Source organism: Euleptes europaea, chromosome 13 (genome assembly GCF_029931775.1).
Source record: "Euleptes europaea isolate rEulEur1 chromosome 13, rEulEur1.hap1, whole genome shotgun sequence".
NCBI lineage: Eukaryota > Metazoa > Chordata > Lepidosauria > Squamata > Sphaerodactylidae > Euleptes > Euleptes europaea.
The window spans coordinates 45,577,791-45,599,254 of NC_079324.1; the positions used below are offsets into that span (position 1 = coordinate 45,577,791).

General features: G+C 43.8%; 1 protein-coding gene across 1 annotated transcript in view; it reads left to right on the forward strand.

The window, feature by feature from the left end:
- Window positions 1–5,651: 5,651 nt before the first annotated feature.
- The window catches only part of HORMAD2 (HORMA domain containing 2), a 70,174-nt gene continuing 54,361 nt past the window's right edge, over window positions 5,652–21,464 (forward strand). The window contains exons 1-7 of the mRNA XM_056859051.1: window positions 5,652–5,702; window positions 5,808–5,952; window positions 7,877–7,940; window positions 8,152–8,188; window positions 9,866–9,886; window positions 14,250–14,276; window positions 17,535–17,602. Coding sequence (XP_056715029.1) covers window positions 5,652–5,702; window positions 5,808–5,952; window positions 7,877–7,940; window positions 8,152–8,188; window positions 9,866–9,886; window positions 14,250–14,276; window positions 17,535–17,602 — 413 coding nt within the window. The remainder of the gene's footprint in view (window positions 5,703–5,807; window positions 5,953–7,876; window positions 7,941–8,151; window positions 8,189–9,865; window positions 9,887–14,249; window positions 14,277–17,534; window positions 17,603–21,464) is intronic.

A 21,464-nucleotide genomic window follows, 5' to 3' on the forward strand; every position in this document is an offset into this window, starting at 1 on the left:
AAGTGCGAACAGTATTTTTTTAATAACATTTTCAAACTCTTACCACAACGCTGGGAATAGGTAGGAAGTGCGAACAGTATTTTTTTTAATAACGTTTTCAAACTCTTACCACAACGGTGGGACTAGGTAGAAAGTGCGAACAGTATTTTTTTTGTAACGTTTTCAAACTCTTAACACAACGGTGGGGCTAGGTAGAAAGTGCGAACAGTATTTTTTTTATGTTTTCCAACTCTTACCACAACGGTGGGAATAGGTAGAAAGTGCAAACAGTATTTTTTTTTATAACGTTTTCAAACACTTACCACAACGGTGGGAATAGGTAGAAAGTGCACAGTATTTTTTTTTATAACGTTTTCAAACACTTACCACAACGGTGGGAATAGGTAGGAAGTGCGAACAGTATTTTTTTAATAACATTTTCAAACTCTTACCACAACGCTGGGAATAGGTAGGAAGTGCGAACAGTATTTTTTTTAATAACGTTTTCAAACTCTTACCACAACGGTGGGACTAGGTAGAAAGTGCGAACAGTATTTTTTTTTTATAACGTTTTCAAACTCTTAATACATCGCTGGGAATACAAGCGCGGTAACAGGTGGGGGAGACGGGCACCTAAGAGAGCGGCAAACCCAAGGCAAAACCTCCTGTGCATGAAAGAGACATATTCGTTAGCAAAACAATTGTAAATTCATCAGGCCATTTATTCATAGAAGGTTTCGCATTGGATTTGCCACTCTTTAGATGCACTTTCCCCCCATCCCTATTCTCCAAACTCAACAATAAGCCCCCATGCAGAGTTTTGAGAATTCAGATGGGGAAAATGTGCACCTAGAGAGTGACAAATCCAAGGCAAAACCTTCCATGAATAAACGGCCTCAGTGAGCGCGGGAACCCCGCTTGGCACGAAGGGAAAAGAGAAGCCGGAGAAGGCGATGGGGGAGAGCGAGGGGGAGGCGGGGAGCCTCGCGAGGCCCGGGCGGAGGCGCCGGAAAGCCGCTCCAGCTCTTCTCCCCTCAGGCCGCCGACTCCTCCCCCCCCCCGTTCCCGCCTAAAATCCAACGGCCGCCCTTTTGGCTGCGGTGGGGGAAGAGACCGAAGATTCGGGGCAATTATCCCCCCCTCCCCCCGTCCCCCTCTCTGAGGAAAGAGCTCCTCCTCGGCGCCAAGTGAGGTCAGGGCGCCTTCCCGTGTCGGAGATTCCCACGTGTCCCTAAACGAGGGCGAATGGGAACCCTGAGGGGAACGTACTCTGCACGTGCTCGGGGGAACGTTCCCATCTAGTGTGCCTGCTCGTGTGTGCGTGTGTGAGGGGGGGGGGGTTTACCACACTTGTATTCCCACGGAGGCATTAAGAGTTTGAAAACGTTATAAAAACATCGCTTTAAAAGGGGGGTTTTACCAACTTTGTATTCCCAGCGATGCATTAGGAGTTTGAAAACGTTATAAAAAACATCGCTTTAAAAGGTTTTTTTTTTTTACCGCACTTGTATTCCCACGGATGCATTAAGAGTTTGAAAACAAAAAACATCACTTTAAAAAGGGGGGTTACCGCACTTTGTGTTTCCAGCGATGTATTAAGAGTTTGAAAACGTTATAAAAAACATTGCTTTAAAAGGGGGGGTTACCGCACTTTGTATTCCCAGCGATGCATTAGGAGTTTGAAAACGTTATAAAAAACATCGCTTTAAAGGGGAGGGTTACCGCACTTTGTGTTCCCAGCGATGTATTAAGAGTTTGAAAACGTTATAAAAAACATCGCTTTAAAGGGGGGGGGCTACCGCCCTTGTATTCCCACCGATGCATCAAGAGTTTGAAAACGTTATAAAAAACACTGTTCGCACTTTGTTTGGCCCCTTTAGCTGCGAAGACGTCTTCCAACCATTTATAAGCTGTGGTATCCAAAAACCCTTTTAAAGCAATGTTTTTTATAAAGGGGTTACTGCACTTTGTATTCCCAGCGATGTATTAAGAGTTTGAAAATGTAAAAAAAACAAAACATCGCTTTAAAAGGGTTTTTGGATTTGCCACTCTCTAGGTGCACATTTTTCCGATCCAAATTTTCAGAACTCTGCATGGGTGCTTATTTTTGAATTTGAGAATTTGGATAGGGAAAATGTGCTTCTAGGGAGCGGCAAATCTAAGGCAAAACTTTCCATGCATAAATGGCCAGAGTAAAGTGGGATTGTGGCACATTGGAGTTTATATGGGGGGGGGGGATAATAATAATAACAGGAGTAGCAATATTAGATGATATACTTAAAGGATATATGATATAGTTTTTAAGAAAAGGTAAATAGAGATCATTAGTTGATTGAAGATTAAGCGGATAGGTAAGAATGATTAATACTATTGCCATCGTTCAAGATTAAACAGTGTATTGTAAGATAGTTGAAAAGCCATTGGTTTTCTCCATTACCCTTTTTAAAAATAATTACTATTTTTGTAAGCTGGTAATGATAAATTTAAAAGGACGCCCCTGGAAGGTGGATTATACTGTATGTATGGGAATGATTGAGTTTGTTATGTGTGGTTTTGTTTTTGAATTTTCAATGAAAATTATTTTTTAAAGATTTTTTTGCCCCATGTGCCCTGACTCAGAAACTTAAACTGAAATAAATTCTCTTCATCTTTAACATTCCACTGGATTTATGTTTTACATGTCTGTATGTGATCCTCTGGCTACCCTCCAGGGCCAAACACAAACTCCCCCCTTTAAAAAAAAACCTTTTAAATTGATTACCCCACCGTGGGTGCTGTTTGGTTTATGTTTTTACATACGGAAATGTTTTATTGTTTTCCATATTTGTTGTAAACTGTATTGAGTATTTTTAGTTTGAAAGGTGGCATATAAATGTTCTAAACAAACAATTGGAATTGGGTGCCCTGTAAACTCCTTGGGGCAGGGACCTGTTTTCTTGCTGTCTGTAAAGCAGTGCCGGATTTACGTATAAGCTAAACAAGCTATAGCTTAGGGCCCCACTCTCTTGGGGGCCCCCAAAAAATGTAAAGGAAAAAAACCCTGGATGTAAATAGAAGATAAAAAACAAATAAAATAAAACCTACGTACAATTGTATTTCAGTTCAACAATTACTTTGATAAAATACATATTTTGATGTGTGCAAATGGCTTTAGATACCTATTAGGTCCATAAATTACCATATAGCATATATTCAACACAAAAAACTGTGATAATTTGTTGTTGACAAAGGACAGCTGGACATATAAAGGGCCCCATTACCTTCAGTAGCTTAGGGCCTCATCAAACCTAAATCCGGCCCTGGTGTAAAGTGCAATGTATATTGGTGGAGCTTATTATTAATGATAATACCTGGACCTCAGACTGATTAACCCACCCTCTGAGGAGGAAATATAGTGCCTATCTCAGTATCATCCTTAGCAGAGTTACACCCTCCTAAATCCATCTAGCTCTACCTCTGTTGATGGAAACAGAACAGTCATATTTAAATGCTTACACTTTGTTTCAGGTTGTTTCACATTTCTGCTATCCATTCTCTATTGCACTATTTTATTGGATGCCTAATGCTGTTGATTGTATCTGACTTACACTTAATGTGTTTTTAATGTCTATGAATTTTAGCATGAGAAATGTATATGTTGAATTAAGAGTTCTTTTTAAAGTTCAGAATGGTTAACCTACTTATAATTAATACCTTCCTTACATAAAACATAAGCCCAGTGGCACTTTAAAGGTTAACAAAATTTATGGCAGCATCATGTGATGTATCTGATGAGGTGAGCTTTGACTCAAAAGCTTATGCTAAATAAATGTTGTTAGTTGTTAAAGTGCCACCATATTTCTTTTTTTATTTTGCTGCAACAGATTTTTGTTACTTCCATTAAATTTCTTGGTACCTCCATTGATCCCTGTGCCTTGTTCAAAGTCATAGTAACTAAATGAGGATCTCTACCATGCCAACACCTTAAATATGGTAAAATAATCACTGTAAGCTACAAGGATTTTGGATGGGCACATGGGTAGAATTTGCAGAACTACCACAAAGGTGAGCACCAGCAGTTAACTATTTGCTTTGTATAATGCAATCCTTCCCTAAATAAAACAATGAACCTCAATGGACTTAGAAGGGTGTAACTCCACTTAGGACTGCAGTGGTAAATCCCTAAATAAAATTCAAAATCGTTCAATGGGAACTGTCATGTCTCAAAATTAAAAAAACCTTTTAAAAATTCAAGAGTAGTAACCATACTAGTTTGTTGCACCAAAGAATAAACAGGAATCCCGTGGCTTTGGGGTTGTTTTTAGACATAGGAGTAGCTGTAAACAACAATTGCACTACTTTGTGCAAAATGTACAGTGCAATCCTAAACAGAATGACACCCTTCTTAGCCCATTGATATCAATGGATTTAGAAAGGTATAACTTGATTTAGGATTGCATTGGTAGTCTGGTAGGACAGGAAGCAGAAGGGAAAGTTGGCTTATTGAATGATGCAGCAGTTACAATAAACATACTGGTAACTGTGAACTTTAAATTGTATTCAGTTGCTTAAAACATCACACCTTAAAGTTTTACAGATTTTTACTGTAGCATAAAGTTTTATAGGTTCTTGTCTGAGAGTTTATGCTACAATAAAGTTGCCACAAGCCTTGTCCACTGTTTCTTAGGATCTTAAGTAGCAGGTGTTAGGAAAGACTGCCTGAGACCCAGGAGACCACTGCTGGGCAGAATAGGTAGTACAGAGCTTAATAGCAGTCTGACTTGGTAGAAGGCAGCTTTATAGGTATGTTTATATTGGGCTGCTAATCAAGTAACTGAACTTAAAATCATGAGAAGACATTTGAGAGATTGGATAGATATGGTGATATCCTGGTGATATGCAGCGGCAAAGGAAAAAGGTAGAAAACAAGAAGATATACTCAGAGGTCTCCTCTTTTATCTCATGAGCTGGAGTAGTATCATGACTAACAGAAGAATCATAATTAATCTGACAGCTATGTTTGTTGCGAGCATACCAGTGTTATGCATCAAAGAAATAAATGTGAACAACAGAAACTTGTCCTGATTGGGCTGGAGTTCCTCAAAATTTATATACTCTTCACACTTTAATTTATGTACTTTGAGCAAACATGATTGCACGTAGTATGAAGCCACTCTATACCCCCCCAATGCTGTTCCTCTGGGACAGGGACCCCTTATAATCAGCACCAGGGAAGAGTTGTAGGTCTGTAGCAGCAGGGGAGAATTGGCAAAAACCATCTTCCTTCCAGCCAGAAATCCTCTATGGAATAAAAGCCAGTCTGTGGAATGTTTTTGCATTTTCTGAGGTGTTATATGAATGCTAAGAATTATTATTTTAAACAGCAACATGTAGACAAGGGGCAACTTACAACCATCACAAATTGGTAGTCAGAATAAAACACATCAGCCTTGGAATACCCCTGCCCCAGTTGCCAGCCTGTAATGATAACTGGCCTGCTCAGAAAAAGGGGTGGGGCCAGTTGTTAAATATCCTAAATGGATGGTTTCTGAGCCAATTCATACCATTGATAATCAGACTAGGTACTGTTTGCAGGCTTGGCACAGGTAGTGTATATATTTCATTCTTTTTCTTTTCTTTTGTAGCTTTTGTTTTTACTGCAGGTCCTTTACTGCACGTGAAAAAAAAACAATATGGCAACCGCTCAGCTCGTGCACAGTGGGCAAAAGCCAAAAACATCCAAGGTACAAAATGTGGGATCACAATAAACATTTTATAGGAAAAAATGGACCTCTAATTTATTTCTTTGCCTTCTAAAACCAATAGGAGACACATCTTTGTCTTTTCAGGAAACAGTTCTGTTTCCAAACAGAGTTGCTACTGAGCAACAGTCTACAAATCTGGTGAAAAGGCTGCTGGCGATTTCAATCTCCTGCATAACATACCTCAGAGGGCTGTTCCCAGAAAGCTCTTATGGAACTCGCTATTTAGATGGTAATGTCATTTATTCCTTTTAACTCTTCTGTTTTCTCATTGAAGGATGCTCGAATTTTGTGATTGGAACTACAGTTACATAGTTTCACTCTAAAGAGTTGTTTATTTATTTATATAGTCAGTGATTTATAGCCAGCCCGCCCTGGCCGAAGCTGGCTCAGGGCAGGTGACATCATATAAAAGCATTATACATCAGTAATAAAATTAATCACAAAATCTAAATTTAACAATTATGGGGAGTTATGGATCTGGATCAAGGCTGTAAGTGCTGAAGAAGGGGAAGATAATTCTTCCCTGCATGTCATTTCCATATTCAGAATTGCCCGAGACTGCTTTTAGCCCCAGCAGGGACAAAAAACAAGCACAAAAAACAAATCTATATTTTGAACATACCAGGGATCAAAGCATTGTGGGGAGAGGGGAATTTCCATTGAAAAAATGGGATCGGGTGTTACACCACATTCCTTAGCACTGTGAAACATTTACAGCGCATTCCTGACTAATGAGGACCAAAGTCCTCAGGAGGCCAGGAAGGGGCTGCGTTGGGTGTTGGGGGCCCCTCGCTGTCATTTGGGACAACTTATGCTTTCTTAGCCAGAGCCAGGTAGCTGCCAGATTCTCAGATCACCACTTGGGCCATTGAAACAGTTTCACCTTGAAAGAATGAATATCTAAACGCATCCTCATAGATCCTGACTCTTTTTTCCAAGTTAGCTGTATGTTTTTCAAGGACATGAAAAACTAGGATGGATCTACTCCACTACCCCTCTACCCGAGTCAATGTGGGAAACCTTCATTTCTTCTGAGCCTTCAAAATCCGACACCCACGGCTCGTCTCCGTGTTCCAGCTGGTCAATGAGCTCTGGCTTTGGAGCCAGAAATCCTACTCGGAAAAGAAATGAACAAGAGGATTTAGCAGGAATTTAGAATTTGTGTTGCTTTTATTTTTATTTCTATAATTTAATGTAGTAGTATAGTTCATACTCTTGTCCCCCTAGCATTGGGTTCAGTAACGAAAGATTGTCATACACAAACAGAACAGTTGTCTGTGGGGGGGGGGTCGTTCCTGGGGCATGCTGGGGGGTGGTGGAGCTGCCTTTAGGCAGCTCCCTGTGCCCTTTCAGCCCGGCACATCAGTGGCGAGAACAGTGTTGCTGTGCCTGCTTTTTAGCAGGCGCAGCCTCGCTGTTTTCAATGGGGCAGAAAGCCCCTTTTTAAAAGAAAAAAGCCATGAAAAGGCTTTTTCCAAGCTTTCAGCGGTGGGGAACTGCTTAGGAGGCGCCACGATGGCACCTCCACCACGACACCCCGCATGCCAAAAGCTCAGGAATGGGCTGCTAGATAGCTTCTTCACAGCTACTTTATAGGCCTAAATTGTATATCTAGAGTTGCAGTCATGGAACTTCAGCCTCATATGTAGTTGGGTCTGAGATAGATTAACTGCCTATTGGCAAGTTTCCAAAGAGGTCAAACAATGCTAACCCCACTTAACGTCAACCAAAAGCTGGATACAATTGGTTTTACCCTCACAAAAACTGTGATATTTATTGGCCTTAAGCCAAAACAAACAAGCTATGAAGGGTGAAGAGGCTGCTCAAATTCCAATGCACAGTTTATCCATTTACACTGAGGAAGGTCACAGTGCAGCTCAATAGTGGGTTTTTCTTGGTTTTTCACGTCCTGTTTATGAATGACAAGTGGGGACCCCTCAAGGACTTGCGGGGGACACTTCATTTCCCCATATATTCCCTTACACTATTTCTTCTTTCTCTCCTCCTGGCAGACTCTATCCTCTCCCATCTTATGCTACAGATGTAAGCATGGTGTGCAGAATGCCACAATCTTTGCACTATTTTTGTGTAGTATATGGAAAGCAACAATGCAAATACATTAACTCTGGTTTGTGTGTGTATGTGTTTTGCAGACATGTGCCTCAAAATCCTTCGGGAAGATAAAAGCTGCCTGGGTTCACTGCAGATAGTCAAATGGTAAGGATCAAGAAAATGTAGAGTAAGTACCTTATAGTTGATCCCTGGCTCTATACAAGCTCCAAATAAGGGCAGAAATTGTTATGTCATTACTGATTCATTATTCCAAAAGCTCTTCATTCTGTTAGCTGTGGGCACCAGATGCCATTTGACAGCTCAGAATATCCTGCTTTTATACATTTTCATATTCTTGACACATTTGTCTTATCAGGATTCAGGGATGCTTTGATGCACTGGAGAAGCACTATGTAAGTTTTTGTTTAATTATTTTTAAAGTGGGTTTTAAATATTGTGCAGTTTTCTTACAAGTTTTTTGACAGCGTGCTGTGGTGGGGGACCCATTTCTGCTCAGTTTTCTGCAGATTTTTCTGGAATTATCTGTCTTGCACTGCAGGATGGTGTGACATGGTTGTTCAGAGATGGAAAAGATTCCTTTTTAGCACAGGGAGCTTCAGATACCCCCATTAAATCTCTCTTCTCTCTCCCACACAGTCTGTAAAAGAACAAAAACACTTTAAAGTGATTGGTTGTTTATGTAAAATATAATAAATTGTAGTTCCACCTTAATTTGGAACTTTTGTGCCAAATGTTTTGCTATAAACAAGTGAAGAGCTGTTGGGGCAAACAGAACACAGGGTTAGGGTTGCCTGCTTTCCTCTGGCATCTTCTAACAGTTGCATAACATGGTAGGGAAAGGGAATGTATATAGGACTTTAATAAAGGTGGATGCAGCTAAAATATATACTGGAATAAATCTGTTTAAATGAATGCATGCGTTAACCCAATTGGCCACAAGGTGTCAGTGATGCTTTTTGCACATAGGTTTGAATTGCATAGAAAAATGATGCAAGTTCAGGTATTGCCTTCAGGAAGGGAACAAATCATTTAGATTTGAAACTAATGGGCAAACTATACTTTGTACTGGAGGTCTGATTGTACCACTCAGTGTATAATTTAGCCTCAGAAATCAGCTGTAGAGAGCAATATAGACTGGGATGTTAGTACTGAAAGGGTTTTTTTTAAACAACAACAACAACATTATTATTTGTCTGCCTATTTGTTCAATAAAAATTGGGATCCCTGGGCTATTCTTTCAATCCAGAGAAAAAGACACATTTACCTTTCCCCCTACCAGAGCTAAGGGCAGCTTGGGAGAACCAGTTTCAGAATACCAGAAGAAGGAGAGAGAAATTCACTGTTCCCCACCACTGAGGACCAATCTGTGTGCCCCCACCCCCCGCTTTTTGAGAGTAAAGTATATTTGGGGGGCTCTATCATATTTTAATTTCACCCTTCCTTCAAGTAGTTCAGCATAGTACATAGTTTTCTAACCCTCTTATACTCACAGCAGTCTGGTGAGATGGTTAAGGCTGAGACACAGTAGCTTGTCTAAGGAAACCTCATGGTTGAACAGTGATTTGAACAAAGGCTGTGCAGTCCACCTTCAACATTCTAATAATTACATCATGCTGTCTGAAGCATGGATTGCCAGTATTGTATGACATTTAGCCCATAACATTAATCACTGGCTGAGATCATATTACACTTAATAAAAAGAAGCCAGATTTTCTTTTCCTAGAGTTTTTAGGGCCGTGACCTCGATAGCCCCGGCTACCTCGATTTTGTCAGATCTCAGAAACTAAGCAGGGTCAGCCCTGATCTGTATTTGGATGGGAGACCATGGAATACCAGGGTCACTACACAAAGGCAGGCGATGGCAAACCACCTCTGAATGTCTCTTGCCTTGAAAACCTTATGGGTTTTCCATAGGTTGGCTGTGATGTGAATGCAAAAAAAAGTGTTAGGAGTTTGTAGTGGTGATGGGTATTCACCAACTTCTTCATTGGCTCTAACCATCAAATCATTGCCTTTTTACATTTGGTATGAAATGTAGATTTTTGACCATTTCTTTCCCCCCCCCCCAGCTCCATATGGCTGTCTTGGCAGTAAGTACTCACGAAACTATTGCAAACCTTATGCTTGAGTAATGTCGATGATAACCTGGGACACTTCTGTCTACCCTTGACTGTCTTAGGCAAAGATTTAGAGATCTCAGCATCGCACTTAATGTCAGTATCTGGGTTGCTTATGCAAGTTTTACTTCCACATGTGATAGACATTAACATGAATGATTTATAAAAGGCCTGCCTTTGCTCATATCCACATTGACTAATGCGGGCTGATTGTGTGAGCATCTCCTTTGCCTTGTGAAAAGGGGACTCCTTCTCAAGCCCCACCACAGACCTGAACCTTTGTGGGAGATAGATCCTAGGCTTTCAGTTGGGGCTGTCTCTGCCAAATGAGCTGTGGAGGCACCTGGCTGGAGTGGCCACAGTTCCTTCCCTGTGTGTCTGCCTGGTGAAAATTTATGTAGTTGCAGGAGAGAAATCAAACCTATCTGTGTAGGATAGGGGTCCTCAAACTACGGCCCGCGGGCCGGATCCGGCCCCCAGAGGGCTTTTGTTCGGCCCGGGGACTGAGAAAGCCAGTCCCCCCTTGCCCCCCTCCACAGAGCTTTTCTGGGCTTCCTGGCAGCGTGCGCCCAGCCGGAAGCCTCCCTCCCACCCCAGTCGCCCCTTCCCTGCTCCCTCTCCAGCCCAAAACCCCCTTTCCTGGGCGCACGAGGCGTCTTGCCTCCCAGTGGCCCCCTTCGCCCTCTAACTCCCACCCTCCCCTGCCCCAACCCCCTTTTCCTGGGCGCATGAGGCGTCTTGCCACCTTGCGTACCGCCCAGTGGCCCCCTTCACTCTCTCCCTCCCAGGCCCAAAACCTCTTTCCTGGGCCCGGTCGCCCCCTTCTCTTCCGCAGCACTCCCCACCGGGAGACTTCTCCCATTGCCTAGCTTTGTGGCCTGGCTGGGCCTGGCCTCCTCGAGCTCCATGCAGCTGCGCCTGGGCCTTTGGGCCCTCCACGATGCAGCCCAACGTGACCCTGGCGTTCCTGTTTTGGCCGCAGTCGGGCAGCGTTCTCACAGCTTGGGGCTCTCTCTCCTCTTGGGGGTATCCTTGTGGCCTGGAGGTAATTGTAGGGGCCCCTTGGGGGAGGGGGCTGGGCATATCTCCAGGGAGAAGAAGAAAAAGACTTGTGGCCATTTATGCACGGGAGGTTTTGCCTTGGATTTGCCGCTCTCCAGATGCACATTTTCCCCATCCGAATTCTCAGAACTCAAAAGTAAGCTCCCCCCACCCCCGGGAAGAGTTTGGAGAATTTGGATGGGGAAAATGTGCATCTGGAGAGCGGCAAATCCAAGGCAAAACTTCCCGTTCATAAATGGCCTTGTTTTTTACATGCTGACTTTCTCTACCATCAAAGGGAGACTCAAATTGCCATACAATCCCCTTCCCATACCCTCCCACAACAGACGCCCTGTGAGGCAGGTGGGGCTGAGAGAGCTCGAACAGAGCTGTAATTTGCCCAAGGTCAGCCAGCTGGCTTCGTGTGTAGGGGTGGGGAAACCAACCAGGTTCACCAGATTAGCCTCCGCTTCTCATGTGGAGGAGTGGGGAATCAAACCTGGTTCTCTAGATCAGAGTCCCCTCTCCAAACCGCCACTCTTAACCACTACATTTGTAAGGCGCAGGCACTTGCCGCGGACTCCAGCCTCTTTATTCCCCATTAACTCGCCTCTGTGCATGCGTGCGTGTGGAGAGCGCAAGGGAGGCTGGGGCAGGGGCGAGGCTGCGTCTGCCGAGGGAAGGTCGAGCCCCAGCTGCAGAGCGAAGGGGGAAGGTCCGGGCTCGGTAGGAGGATGCTTTTCAGGAGAACCCCCTCGCGCCGCCTCCTCCTCCCCACACACACGGGGAATTTGTTCATACTTTTTTCAAACTATAGTCCAGCCCCCAACAGTGTTTGAGGGACAGTGAACTGGCCCCCTGTTTAAAAAGTTTGAGGAACCCTGGTGTAGGACATCAAGGGAGCATGCCAGCATCCATGTGTGTTGGTTGGCTACTTCCATCTGTGGCTGACACAGGGTTGTTGTCAGCATGTATGGTGGGTATAAGCATTGTTGCTCTGGACTCCTGTGCAATTCACAGAATCATAGAATAGAATCATAGAATTGGAAGGGACCATCATGGTCATCTAGTCCAACCCCCTGCACAATGCAGGAAATTCACAACTACCTCTCCCCCATACCCTCAGTGGCCCTTACTCCATGCCCAGAAGATGGCCAAGATGCCCTCCCTCTCATGATCTGCCTGAGGTCATAGAATCAGCATAGCTGACAGATGGCCATCTAGCCTCTCCTTAAAAACCTCCAGGGAAGGAGAGCTTACCATCTCCCGAGGAAGCCTGTTTCACTGAGGAACTGCTCTAACTGTTAGAAAGTTCTTCCTAATGTTTAGATGGAAACTCTTTTGATCTAATACCTCCCCCACACACACCCAGTGACCCCTGCTCCATGCCCAAAAGAGGGCCAAGATGCCCTCCCTCTCATGAACTGCCTTTCATGAACTGCCTAAGATCATAGAATCAGCATTGCTGACAGATGGCCATCTAGTCTCTGCTTAAAAACCTCCAGGAAAGGAGCGCTTACCACCTCCCGAGGAAGCCTGTTCCACAATTGCTATGCTCTTGGCTCCTTGGAAGCGAGTCTTTTTGTTGAATATCTGTTCTATGCTGAGAGAGAATGGGATACTGAATAACTATGTTGGCACCACACTAACATTGGTCATGCACTGCTGTCTCAGATTTGGGATTGGGATACCTGTCGCTCACTTGCAAGGAATCAACCACAAAACAAAGCAAAACCCCCCAAAAAACAACACCAAAACTTTGGCAGTTAGCACAGTTGAATCAGTGTTGTGGTCACCTGAGCATTTGTTTTGGCTTGGTGGGGTGCACTGCTGAATCCAGTAGATGAACTTTCTGGAATAAGCAAATGAAAAATGACCTTGACATATTTCTTTGGCTTTAGGAGCCAGCCCTAACAATTGAACCGATGCATTTTTCAGCCTTCAAGGTTTTGTATTTTAATGACCATATTTTCTCATTTTTTTGCTAGCATAAATTCTAAGCTCTTCACAGTTTCTTCTGATTTTACTAAAGCTATGACAAAAAATGCTGCATTGTATAGATAAACATGGGGTAACCCTGTCATTATCACAAGAAAAATGTAAGCTGTAACCCTAACTGAACTTCTCTCTCAATTTAGTTATTGCTTTAAAAAGCTCTATTTAAGTGAAAAGTGGAGACAGAAAGCTTAGAAAGCCACTGCAACAAAGAACTGAGTAGAAGTGCAGCTCTGCACACTCTAGGCATGCGTAGTTAGTGCATGCACTGAAAACATTTAGCTCTAAAACCTGAAGATGGTCTCTGCGCTCACAAAATCCCCTCAATGTGATCCATAGAGACCAGAAAGAAGATTGAATGTATCTACTACCAGTGAATGATGTGAAGTTAACATCTAAAGAAACAGTGAGAATAACTTCAGTCACATGCATTTTTATATCATACAACAAAATGTTCTGATATGAAATGATAAATAAGCTTTGTACTTCGGAGGATTGCTGAGAGACTCTTCAATAAAATCATTGCTGAAAATACCGTAATGAAATGTCTAGGTGCCATGGCACCCTGGCACCCTGGATTTGTCGAGCCCTATATTGTCATACAGAGTCAGAACTACTTAAAGGTGTATATTACTTAAATAAGCCTAAATCCTTTGGTCACTGAGAAGATGCCCAGCAACAAGGGAGTTCATGCACTGTTGAGTTTAATGTCTGTTAAAAAGTGATGTCTTAATGCATCTTTAAGTTTTGTTTTTTCCTGCCAACTAGTAGGTTTCATGATTAAAAAGGCAGTTTCTCCACTCTGCATGATAAGTTTTAAAAAGGGTTGTATCTCTCCCCTTTAACAAAACCCTGAAACCAGTTTCATAGCACTCATGATTCTAGCTTGGCTTTGTGGTGGGCTTGATGCTCTAGATATTGTAACTGAAATTTCCAAATAGGTTAAGACCTACTGTTAGAACTTAATTTTTTTGGGAAGCACTATGTGGTGGGTGGTTTGGAAACTGACCACAGGTATCATTTCTGGTGATACAACGTGGTGAATTCTTTGAGTAGATACTGAGCTAATGGAAGCTTTGTACTAACTTTGCTTGATTGAGGCAAAGATAGGTATTATAGACAGCGTTTTCACAATTTGTTCAGTTTGCACAACTGTTATAGGTAGGAAGGAGGATGAAAACAAATCTCTACAGTGAGTTTTGCTGTTTGTCATTTACCATATTGAACTGTACTTTGCTTTATTTTTCTGTGACAATGCAAGGAAAGGGCAACATTAATTCAGTCTGCTTCCTTAAAACAGATCTATACCAATCCCCAAGAACCGGAGGTAAGAGAGTCTAATGATGTCTAAATCAGAGATATCGTAGAAACACTGGCTTTATGTTAAAGTGAATCAAAATATAAGCTCCCTTCAACATGCACAAACATGACACATGCTTATTGAATGAGGCGAATGCTAGAGGGTGAGGGGCATTTCCAAAAAATCTTTTCTAAATTCTTCAGTTACCATTAAAGCAGTGCCTTTCACTACACTTTAAATCTGTCTATACTAGTAATAGATCTGCCAGCAGCAGGAGGAGGCTTCAAGGCAGCCAGCCCTCGATTTATCATCCCCACTATTGGGTTTGAATATGACTGTCCACAAGTGGGAAAGGGGGAAAAAACTAGCTCTTATTATTTAGAATGAAATAAAATAGGAGTCCATGGCTCCTTAAAGACTAACAAAATGTATTCCAGAATAAGCTTTCGTGAGTCAGACCTCATTTCATCAGATGAATGCAATGTACATCCATTAGACCTATACATTTATGTTCACGACAGAAATGCAAGAGATGTTACAAAGAGAGGCCAGTTTAAAACGAGCCAATCCAAAGTGTGACTGTTGTTAGGTAGATAAAGGTGTTTTCCACACATGGACAGGCATGTGTAGTTTCCCCACTGCTGCTGTAACTGCCAGTACAGTGCTGCAGCAACGAAGCTTCCACCTGGCAGGTTTTTCCAGGATTTCCCTGACATTCAACCCGCTGCCCTGTGCTAGCAGGGCTTTTTCATTTTTAAAAAATCAGCAGTTGAATATTGTTCCATTGTTGTAGAGGTATGCCTTTCCCCTTATATCTTCTCAGTGAAAGACTTTTACTATGTTCAGTTGGGACGGCAGGTAGTAAATATATCATTAAGGCTGTTGAAAAAAAATTCGGTAAGATTTGGAAAAATTCGGCCTGTTTTTATTTGGGAAATGCCAAAGTCCAAACTCCCCCACTTCGAGTCCGTGCAATTCGGCATGAGGTCTGAAGTTCGGGGAAAAATTCGGCCGAATAAAGCCATTAATATCACAACCGCACCTTTTTTCGGCTCCGGGGGGGCATTTTTGGGGGTAGAGGTCCCAAACTTTCAGCGTAGCTTCAAAGGACCCCTCTTGCAATAACCCCCAAGTTTTGTAAAGATTGGATCAGCGGGGGCTGAGATATGGGCCCCGAAAGGGGTCCCCCCTTTTTAATGTGCATTTGCAATTAGCAGAACTTGCCGAAGCTCCCAGCCCCGACAAACAGCTGAGCTGCGGGGAGCAAGGGTGGGGCAGGTGCGAAGAAGTTTGCAAACCATGCAAAGCAACACAACTATGCAAACCATCACGTTTGCAACCATGCAAAGCAACACCTGACGCCTGTGTGTTTGCAAACCTTGGAAAGGGACAGAAGAATTTTGCAAACCATGCAAAGCAACACAACCATGCCTGATGCCTGGGAGTTTGCAAACCATGGAAAGGGACAGAGGCATGCTAGCTAAGCATAAGGAGCAGGAGGGGGTGGGATTTCCCCTTTTGCATCGGACTCGGGACCAGGCAAATGCATTCTTTAAGTCACAATTTGAAAACAATTTTTGAGCAAGCATCAAAATAGACCTAACCAATCTTATGAATGAGGGAAAACCTGAGGACACACAACTGAAGTCCCGCCCTCAAACCAGGGAGAGAGAGACTCGAGGGGAAACACACCCCAGACAGAACGGGCGAAATCCCCCTTTGGCTTAACCCTCACCCACAGAAACTGCTCCCTCCCCCCACACACACAGACTCTGCTTCCCCCACACACACACACACACAGGAGAAAAATTATAGATTAAAGCCCCCAAAGGGGTCTTACTGTGGATGTCTTCTGTTCCATCAGGAGGGACTTGGAGGACTGGGTAATCCAATACGGTTCCATTTAAGCACGGGAGGTTTTGCCTTGGATTTGCCGCTGTCGAGATGCACACAGGATCGGCTGATCCCATTCATCCCAATAGGGAAAAGGGGGCATATCTCAGCCCCCGCTGATCCAATTTTTACAAAACTTGGGGATTCTTTCAAGAAGGCTCCTCTGAAGCTACGCTGAAAGTTTGGGGGCTGTGCCCCCAAAAATGCGCCCCCTGCAGCCACGGAAAGGAGCGAATGTGTGCTGTAAATGGAATAAAAATGTACATTAAGGGGGGACCCCTTTCGGGGCCCATATCTCAACCCCCGCTGATCCAATCTTTACAAAACTTGGGGATTCTTGCAAGAAGGCTCCACTGAAGCTACGTTGAAAGTTTGGGGGCTGTAGCCCCCAAAATGCACCCCCTGCAGCCACAGAAAGGAGCGAATGTGAACAAGCACCCCCCCCCACGGGGATTTCTCTCTCACACAAACAAATACTCTCTCTTTCTTTCCCCGGCCGGGCTGCGCAGCAGCTGGGCTCATGCACTCAATCGCGACTGATTGGCCAGAAGAAGACCCAGCTTGGCCACCGATTGGCCGGGGGAGAATGCTGCTTACTAACTGACGGTTATGCTGCTGCGCCGAACCCCGAATTTGCCTGATTTATTCACCGAACACCTCGAACTCACTGAATTCGGCTCCCCGTTTTCCCGCCTTTTTTGAGTTCGGTTCCATCCGAACTAAAAACCGCTGAATCAGGGGAAATACGGCTGTTTTTCGGTTCGGGACAAACCGAATCAACAGCCCTATATATTATTGCTTGTTTCATTGTAAGCAAGTTGTCTCTTGATGTTTCCTTCTTTGTCCATATATATAGTTACCCTTAATATGCTCCGTGAACTAGGACACTCCACTTAAACGTTTCCTGCCAAACAATAGTATACTATACAAGTTGGGGGCCCCTGAGGAAACATAGGAAGGAGAAGGGGGGAAACTGGGAAATTGCCTCCGTTTGAGCCTAATCCGTCCCCTCTGGATACCATACATTGGTAGGATATTGAGTAGTAGACAAACGTTGGCAGCCATACTGGTCCAAAGTCAAAATCAAAAACATGAGGTAAAACTACATGGGCCAAGAAGGAATTACCTATATTACACTGCTATTTATGCAATGAACTTGTTTGTTAAATAAAGTGTGGAGCTGCAATTCACGTGGCACACTAAGAGTGTCTATGGAAAAATAAATAATTGAAGGAAGAGGAAAATGTCAAGAGACAGTTCACTTGAATTAATCTCAGGAGACTATGAAACAGAGTGGGTATTCTTGTGTGATAAGAAAACCCTTTAATAGTCACAAGCATATCTGTTGTGATAGCTTGTTACAACTGGACTCTTTTTCCTTTTGTTCTCTAGCAAGTGACAGAACTCTACCAGTTCAAATTCAAATACTCAAAGAGTGGAGCCCAGATGGACTTTGCTAGGTACGTTATCGCTATTTCTGGAGAAACTGATGTTTGCATATTTGAATGAAGAAAACTTCCTGCTATGTGCACACAGACCTTTATTTTCTTATTTATCTTTTGTATAATGTTTTTAAAATGCAAAATACTTCATAATCCTTGATTTCCTATCCCCCACAACAGGTTGGTGAGTTCATTATAACAACCAGTTTACAGCTGAAGAATTAAAGCCGTCATTCCTAAAACATAATCCTATTGAACATAGAGAGGCTTATTTATGCACAATCATGGACAGGATCAGGCTATATGGTTGAGAGACATTAGTGAGCTAACCAAGCCTGCCTTGTGACTTGACAGACAACCAGAGATCTGTTAGCGGAGGTGCAAATTTAACAATTTCCCACCATATGGTGCTCCTTCCCCCCCATTTCATACGGCAGAAATTATGTGAAAATTTCGCTTACAAAGGGATCCACTATATCAGGGGTGTCGAACTCATTTGTTACAAGGGGCCGGATATGACATACAGTGAGGGGGGAAAGTATTTGATCCCCTGCTGAATTTGCCCGTTTGCCCTCTGACGAAGAAATGACCAGTCCATAATTTTAATGGTAGGTTTATTGTAGCTGTGAGAGGCAGAATAACAACAGGAAAACCCCCAGAAACCCAGAAGACAAAAGTCAGAGATTGATGTGCATTATAATGAGTGAAATAAGTATTTGATCCCTTTGCAAAAGATGACTTAGTTCTTGGTGGCAAAACCCTTGTTGGCAATTACAGAGGTCAGAGGTTTCTTGTAGGTGGCCACCAGATTTGCACACATCTCAAGAGGTATTTTGTCCCACTCCTCTTTGCAGATCCTCCCAAGTCAGTAAGATTTCGAGGCTGATGTGTAGCTACTCGAACCTTCTGCTCCCTCCACAGATTTTCAATGGGATTAAGGTCTGGAGACTGGCTAGGCCACTCCAGGACCTTAATGTGCTTCTTCTTGAGCCACTCCTTTGTTGCCTTGGCCGTGTGTTTTGGGTCATTGTCATGCTGGAATACCCATCCTCGACCCATTTTCAGTGCCCTGGCTGAGGGAAGGAGGTGCTCACCCAAGATTTGACGATACATGGTCCCGTCCATCGTCCCTTCGATGCGATGAAGGTGTCCTGTCCCCTTAGCAGAAAAACACCCCCAAAGCATAATATGTCCCCCTCCATGTTTGACGGTGGGGATGGTGTTCTTGGGGTCGTAGGCAGCATTCCTCCTCCAAACACGGCGAGTTGAGTTGATGCCAAAGAGCTCGATTTTGGTCTCATCTGACCACAACACTTTCACCCAGTTCTTCTCTGGGTCATTCAGATGTGCATTGGCAAACTGCAGACGGGCCTGTACATGTGCTGTCTTGAGCAAGGGGACCTTGCGGGCTCTGCAAGATCTCAGTCCTTCACGGCGTAGTGTGTTACCAACTGTTTTCATGGTGACTATGGTCCCAGCTGCCCTGAGATCATTGACAAGTTCCCCCTGTGTAGTTCTGGGCTGCTTCATCACCGTTCTCATGATCATTGCAACTCCACGAGATGAGATCTTGCATGGAGCCCCAGACTGAGGGAGGTTGACAGTTAGGGTTAGGGTTGTCACCTTCTCACCAAGCTGCTTGCCAAAAGTCTTGTGGCCCAGTCCAGCCTTGTGCAGGTCTACAATCTTGTCCCTGACATCCTTGGACAGCTCTTTGGTCTTGGTCATGGTGGCTAGTTTGGAATCTGATGGATTGATTGCTTCTGTCAACAGCATAACCCTAACCCTAATCTGGCTGGTTGATAGGGGATCAAATACTTATTTCACTCATTATAATGCACATCAATCTCTGACTTTTATCTTCTGGGTTTCTGGGGTTTTTCCTGTTGTTATTCTGTCTCTCACAGCTACAATAAACCTACCATTAAAATTATGGACTGGTCATTTCTTCGTCAGAGGGCAAACGGGCAAATTTAGCAGGGGATCAAATACTTTTTCCCCTCACTGTAAATGTCACTTGGTTGGGCTGGGCCATGCCTTGCCGGCCCAGATCGAGAAATGGGGTGGGGGAGCTGCCTTGGCTGATGAGCCCATAGCAGGCTTGCCAGCTCAAATTAGGACTGGGTGGTGGTGGCTGGCTTGCAGGCTGGATAAGAGCTCCCAAGAGGCCGGATGCGGCCCGTGGGCTGTATGTTTGACACCCCTGCACTACATTTTAGCATCAAGTTAACTTTCCAATTTATCTGATAAGAGTGGTGAAAAAAACATAGCCGCTCTTTTATGTGGGTGTTCTGTATTTCACACTGGGGCACGGAGAATGGTACTGTTGCTGCTGGAAATACTTTTTCTGTTTTAGCTTCAGTAATGCCAGGGAAATTGCTTCACTACTGTAGAATAGGTAGTTGCTCAAGCAAACACACATGCTTGCTCTGATGTACCTGAGAGTGATACTATGGGATGGTAAGCCATCTTGTTAATGTTATTTATGGGTTGCACTCTTGTCACAACAGTGTGCTACGATGTGCTCCAGTATTATCTATTCAGATGGTTAAAGTTCTCTGCAAGTAGCTCCGTGGTCATCAAAATACCTTCAGGTGGCACATATGTGAGATATACCTCTGGTACACCTCTTAACATAAGAACATAAGAAAGGCCCTGCTGGATCAGACCAAGGCCCATCAAGTCCAGCAGTCTGTTCACACAGTGGCCAACCAGGTGCCTCTAGGAAGCCCCCAAACAAGACGAGTGCAGCAGCACCATCCTGCCTGTGTTCCACTGCACCCAAAATAATAGGCATGCTCCTCTGATACTAGAGAGACTAGGTATGCAGCATGACTAATATCCATTCTATCAACAGCCATGAATACCCCTTTCCTCCATGAATATGTCCACTCCCCTCTTAAAGCCCTCCAAGCTGGCAGCCATCATCACATCCTGGGGCAGGGAGTTCCACAATTTAACTATGCGTTGTGTGAAAAAATACTTCCTTTTATCTGTTTTGAATCTCTCACCCTCCAGCTTTAGCAGATGACCCCGTGTTCTAGTATTATGGGAGAGGGAGAACAACGTCTCCCTGTCCATTCTCTCCAAACCATGCATAATTTTATAGACCGTTATCATGTCTCCCCTCAGCCGCCTTCTTTCCAAGCTAAACAGCCCTAAGCGTCTTAACCGCTCCCCATAGGACAGTTGCTCTAGTCCCCTAATCATTTTGGTTGCTCTTTTTTTTTTTGCTCTTATTTTGGTTGCTCCCATTTGCTTGCTCTCATTTTTGCTCTTATTCCATGTTCCCTCCTAGCCCTTTCATAGGTTGCAGAATGACTTGGTATATCTCGCTGTTGTTCCCATGTTCCGTTGGTTGGTCACTCTAGCAAGCAACTGTTCATGTGATTGGCCTAGTAGCATGAGCAATAAAATATCAGAAGAGCAAATTGCAAAATCACTTTTCCCATACTGTGAACTGGACAGTTAGTAGCAATTTTTCATTTCTGGGAATTGGAGTTGCAGTCTCCTATGAGTTCACCAATCTGATGTTCCCGTATTCATGAGAATGGACTGCTTGTGTGAGGAGTTAGTTATCTGCAAGAATGTGGTTGGCTATAGCAGTCGGAGCAGACACGTCATATCTTACAATGGCAGCTGTTACCAGTTTAGTAGTAGCAATGTTGCATCCTCCTGTTGATCTGATGCAATATTTTGAATCCATACTGCCAGCATGCAGCTATAAGTCACAATGCTCAAGGGGGCCTGGGCAAAAGTCCAGAATGGGGCCCCAGAATCACTGCCACCTCTCACCAGCCCTCCCTTGGTGGGGCCAAGCAAGGGGTGGCTGTCACCCTATATAAGGTAGGTGGGAGCCACTAGATGGGGCAGGTGCAAG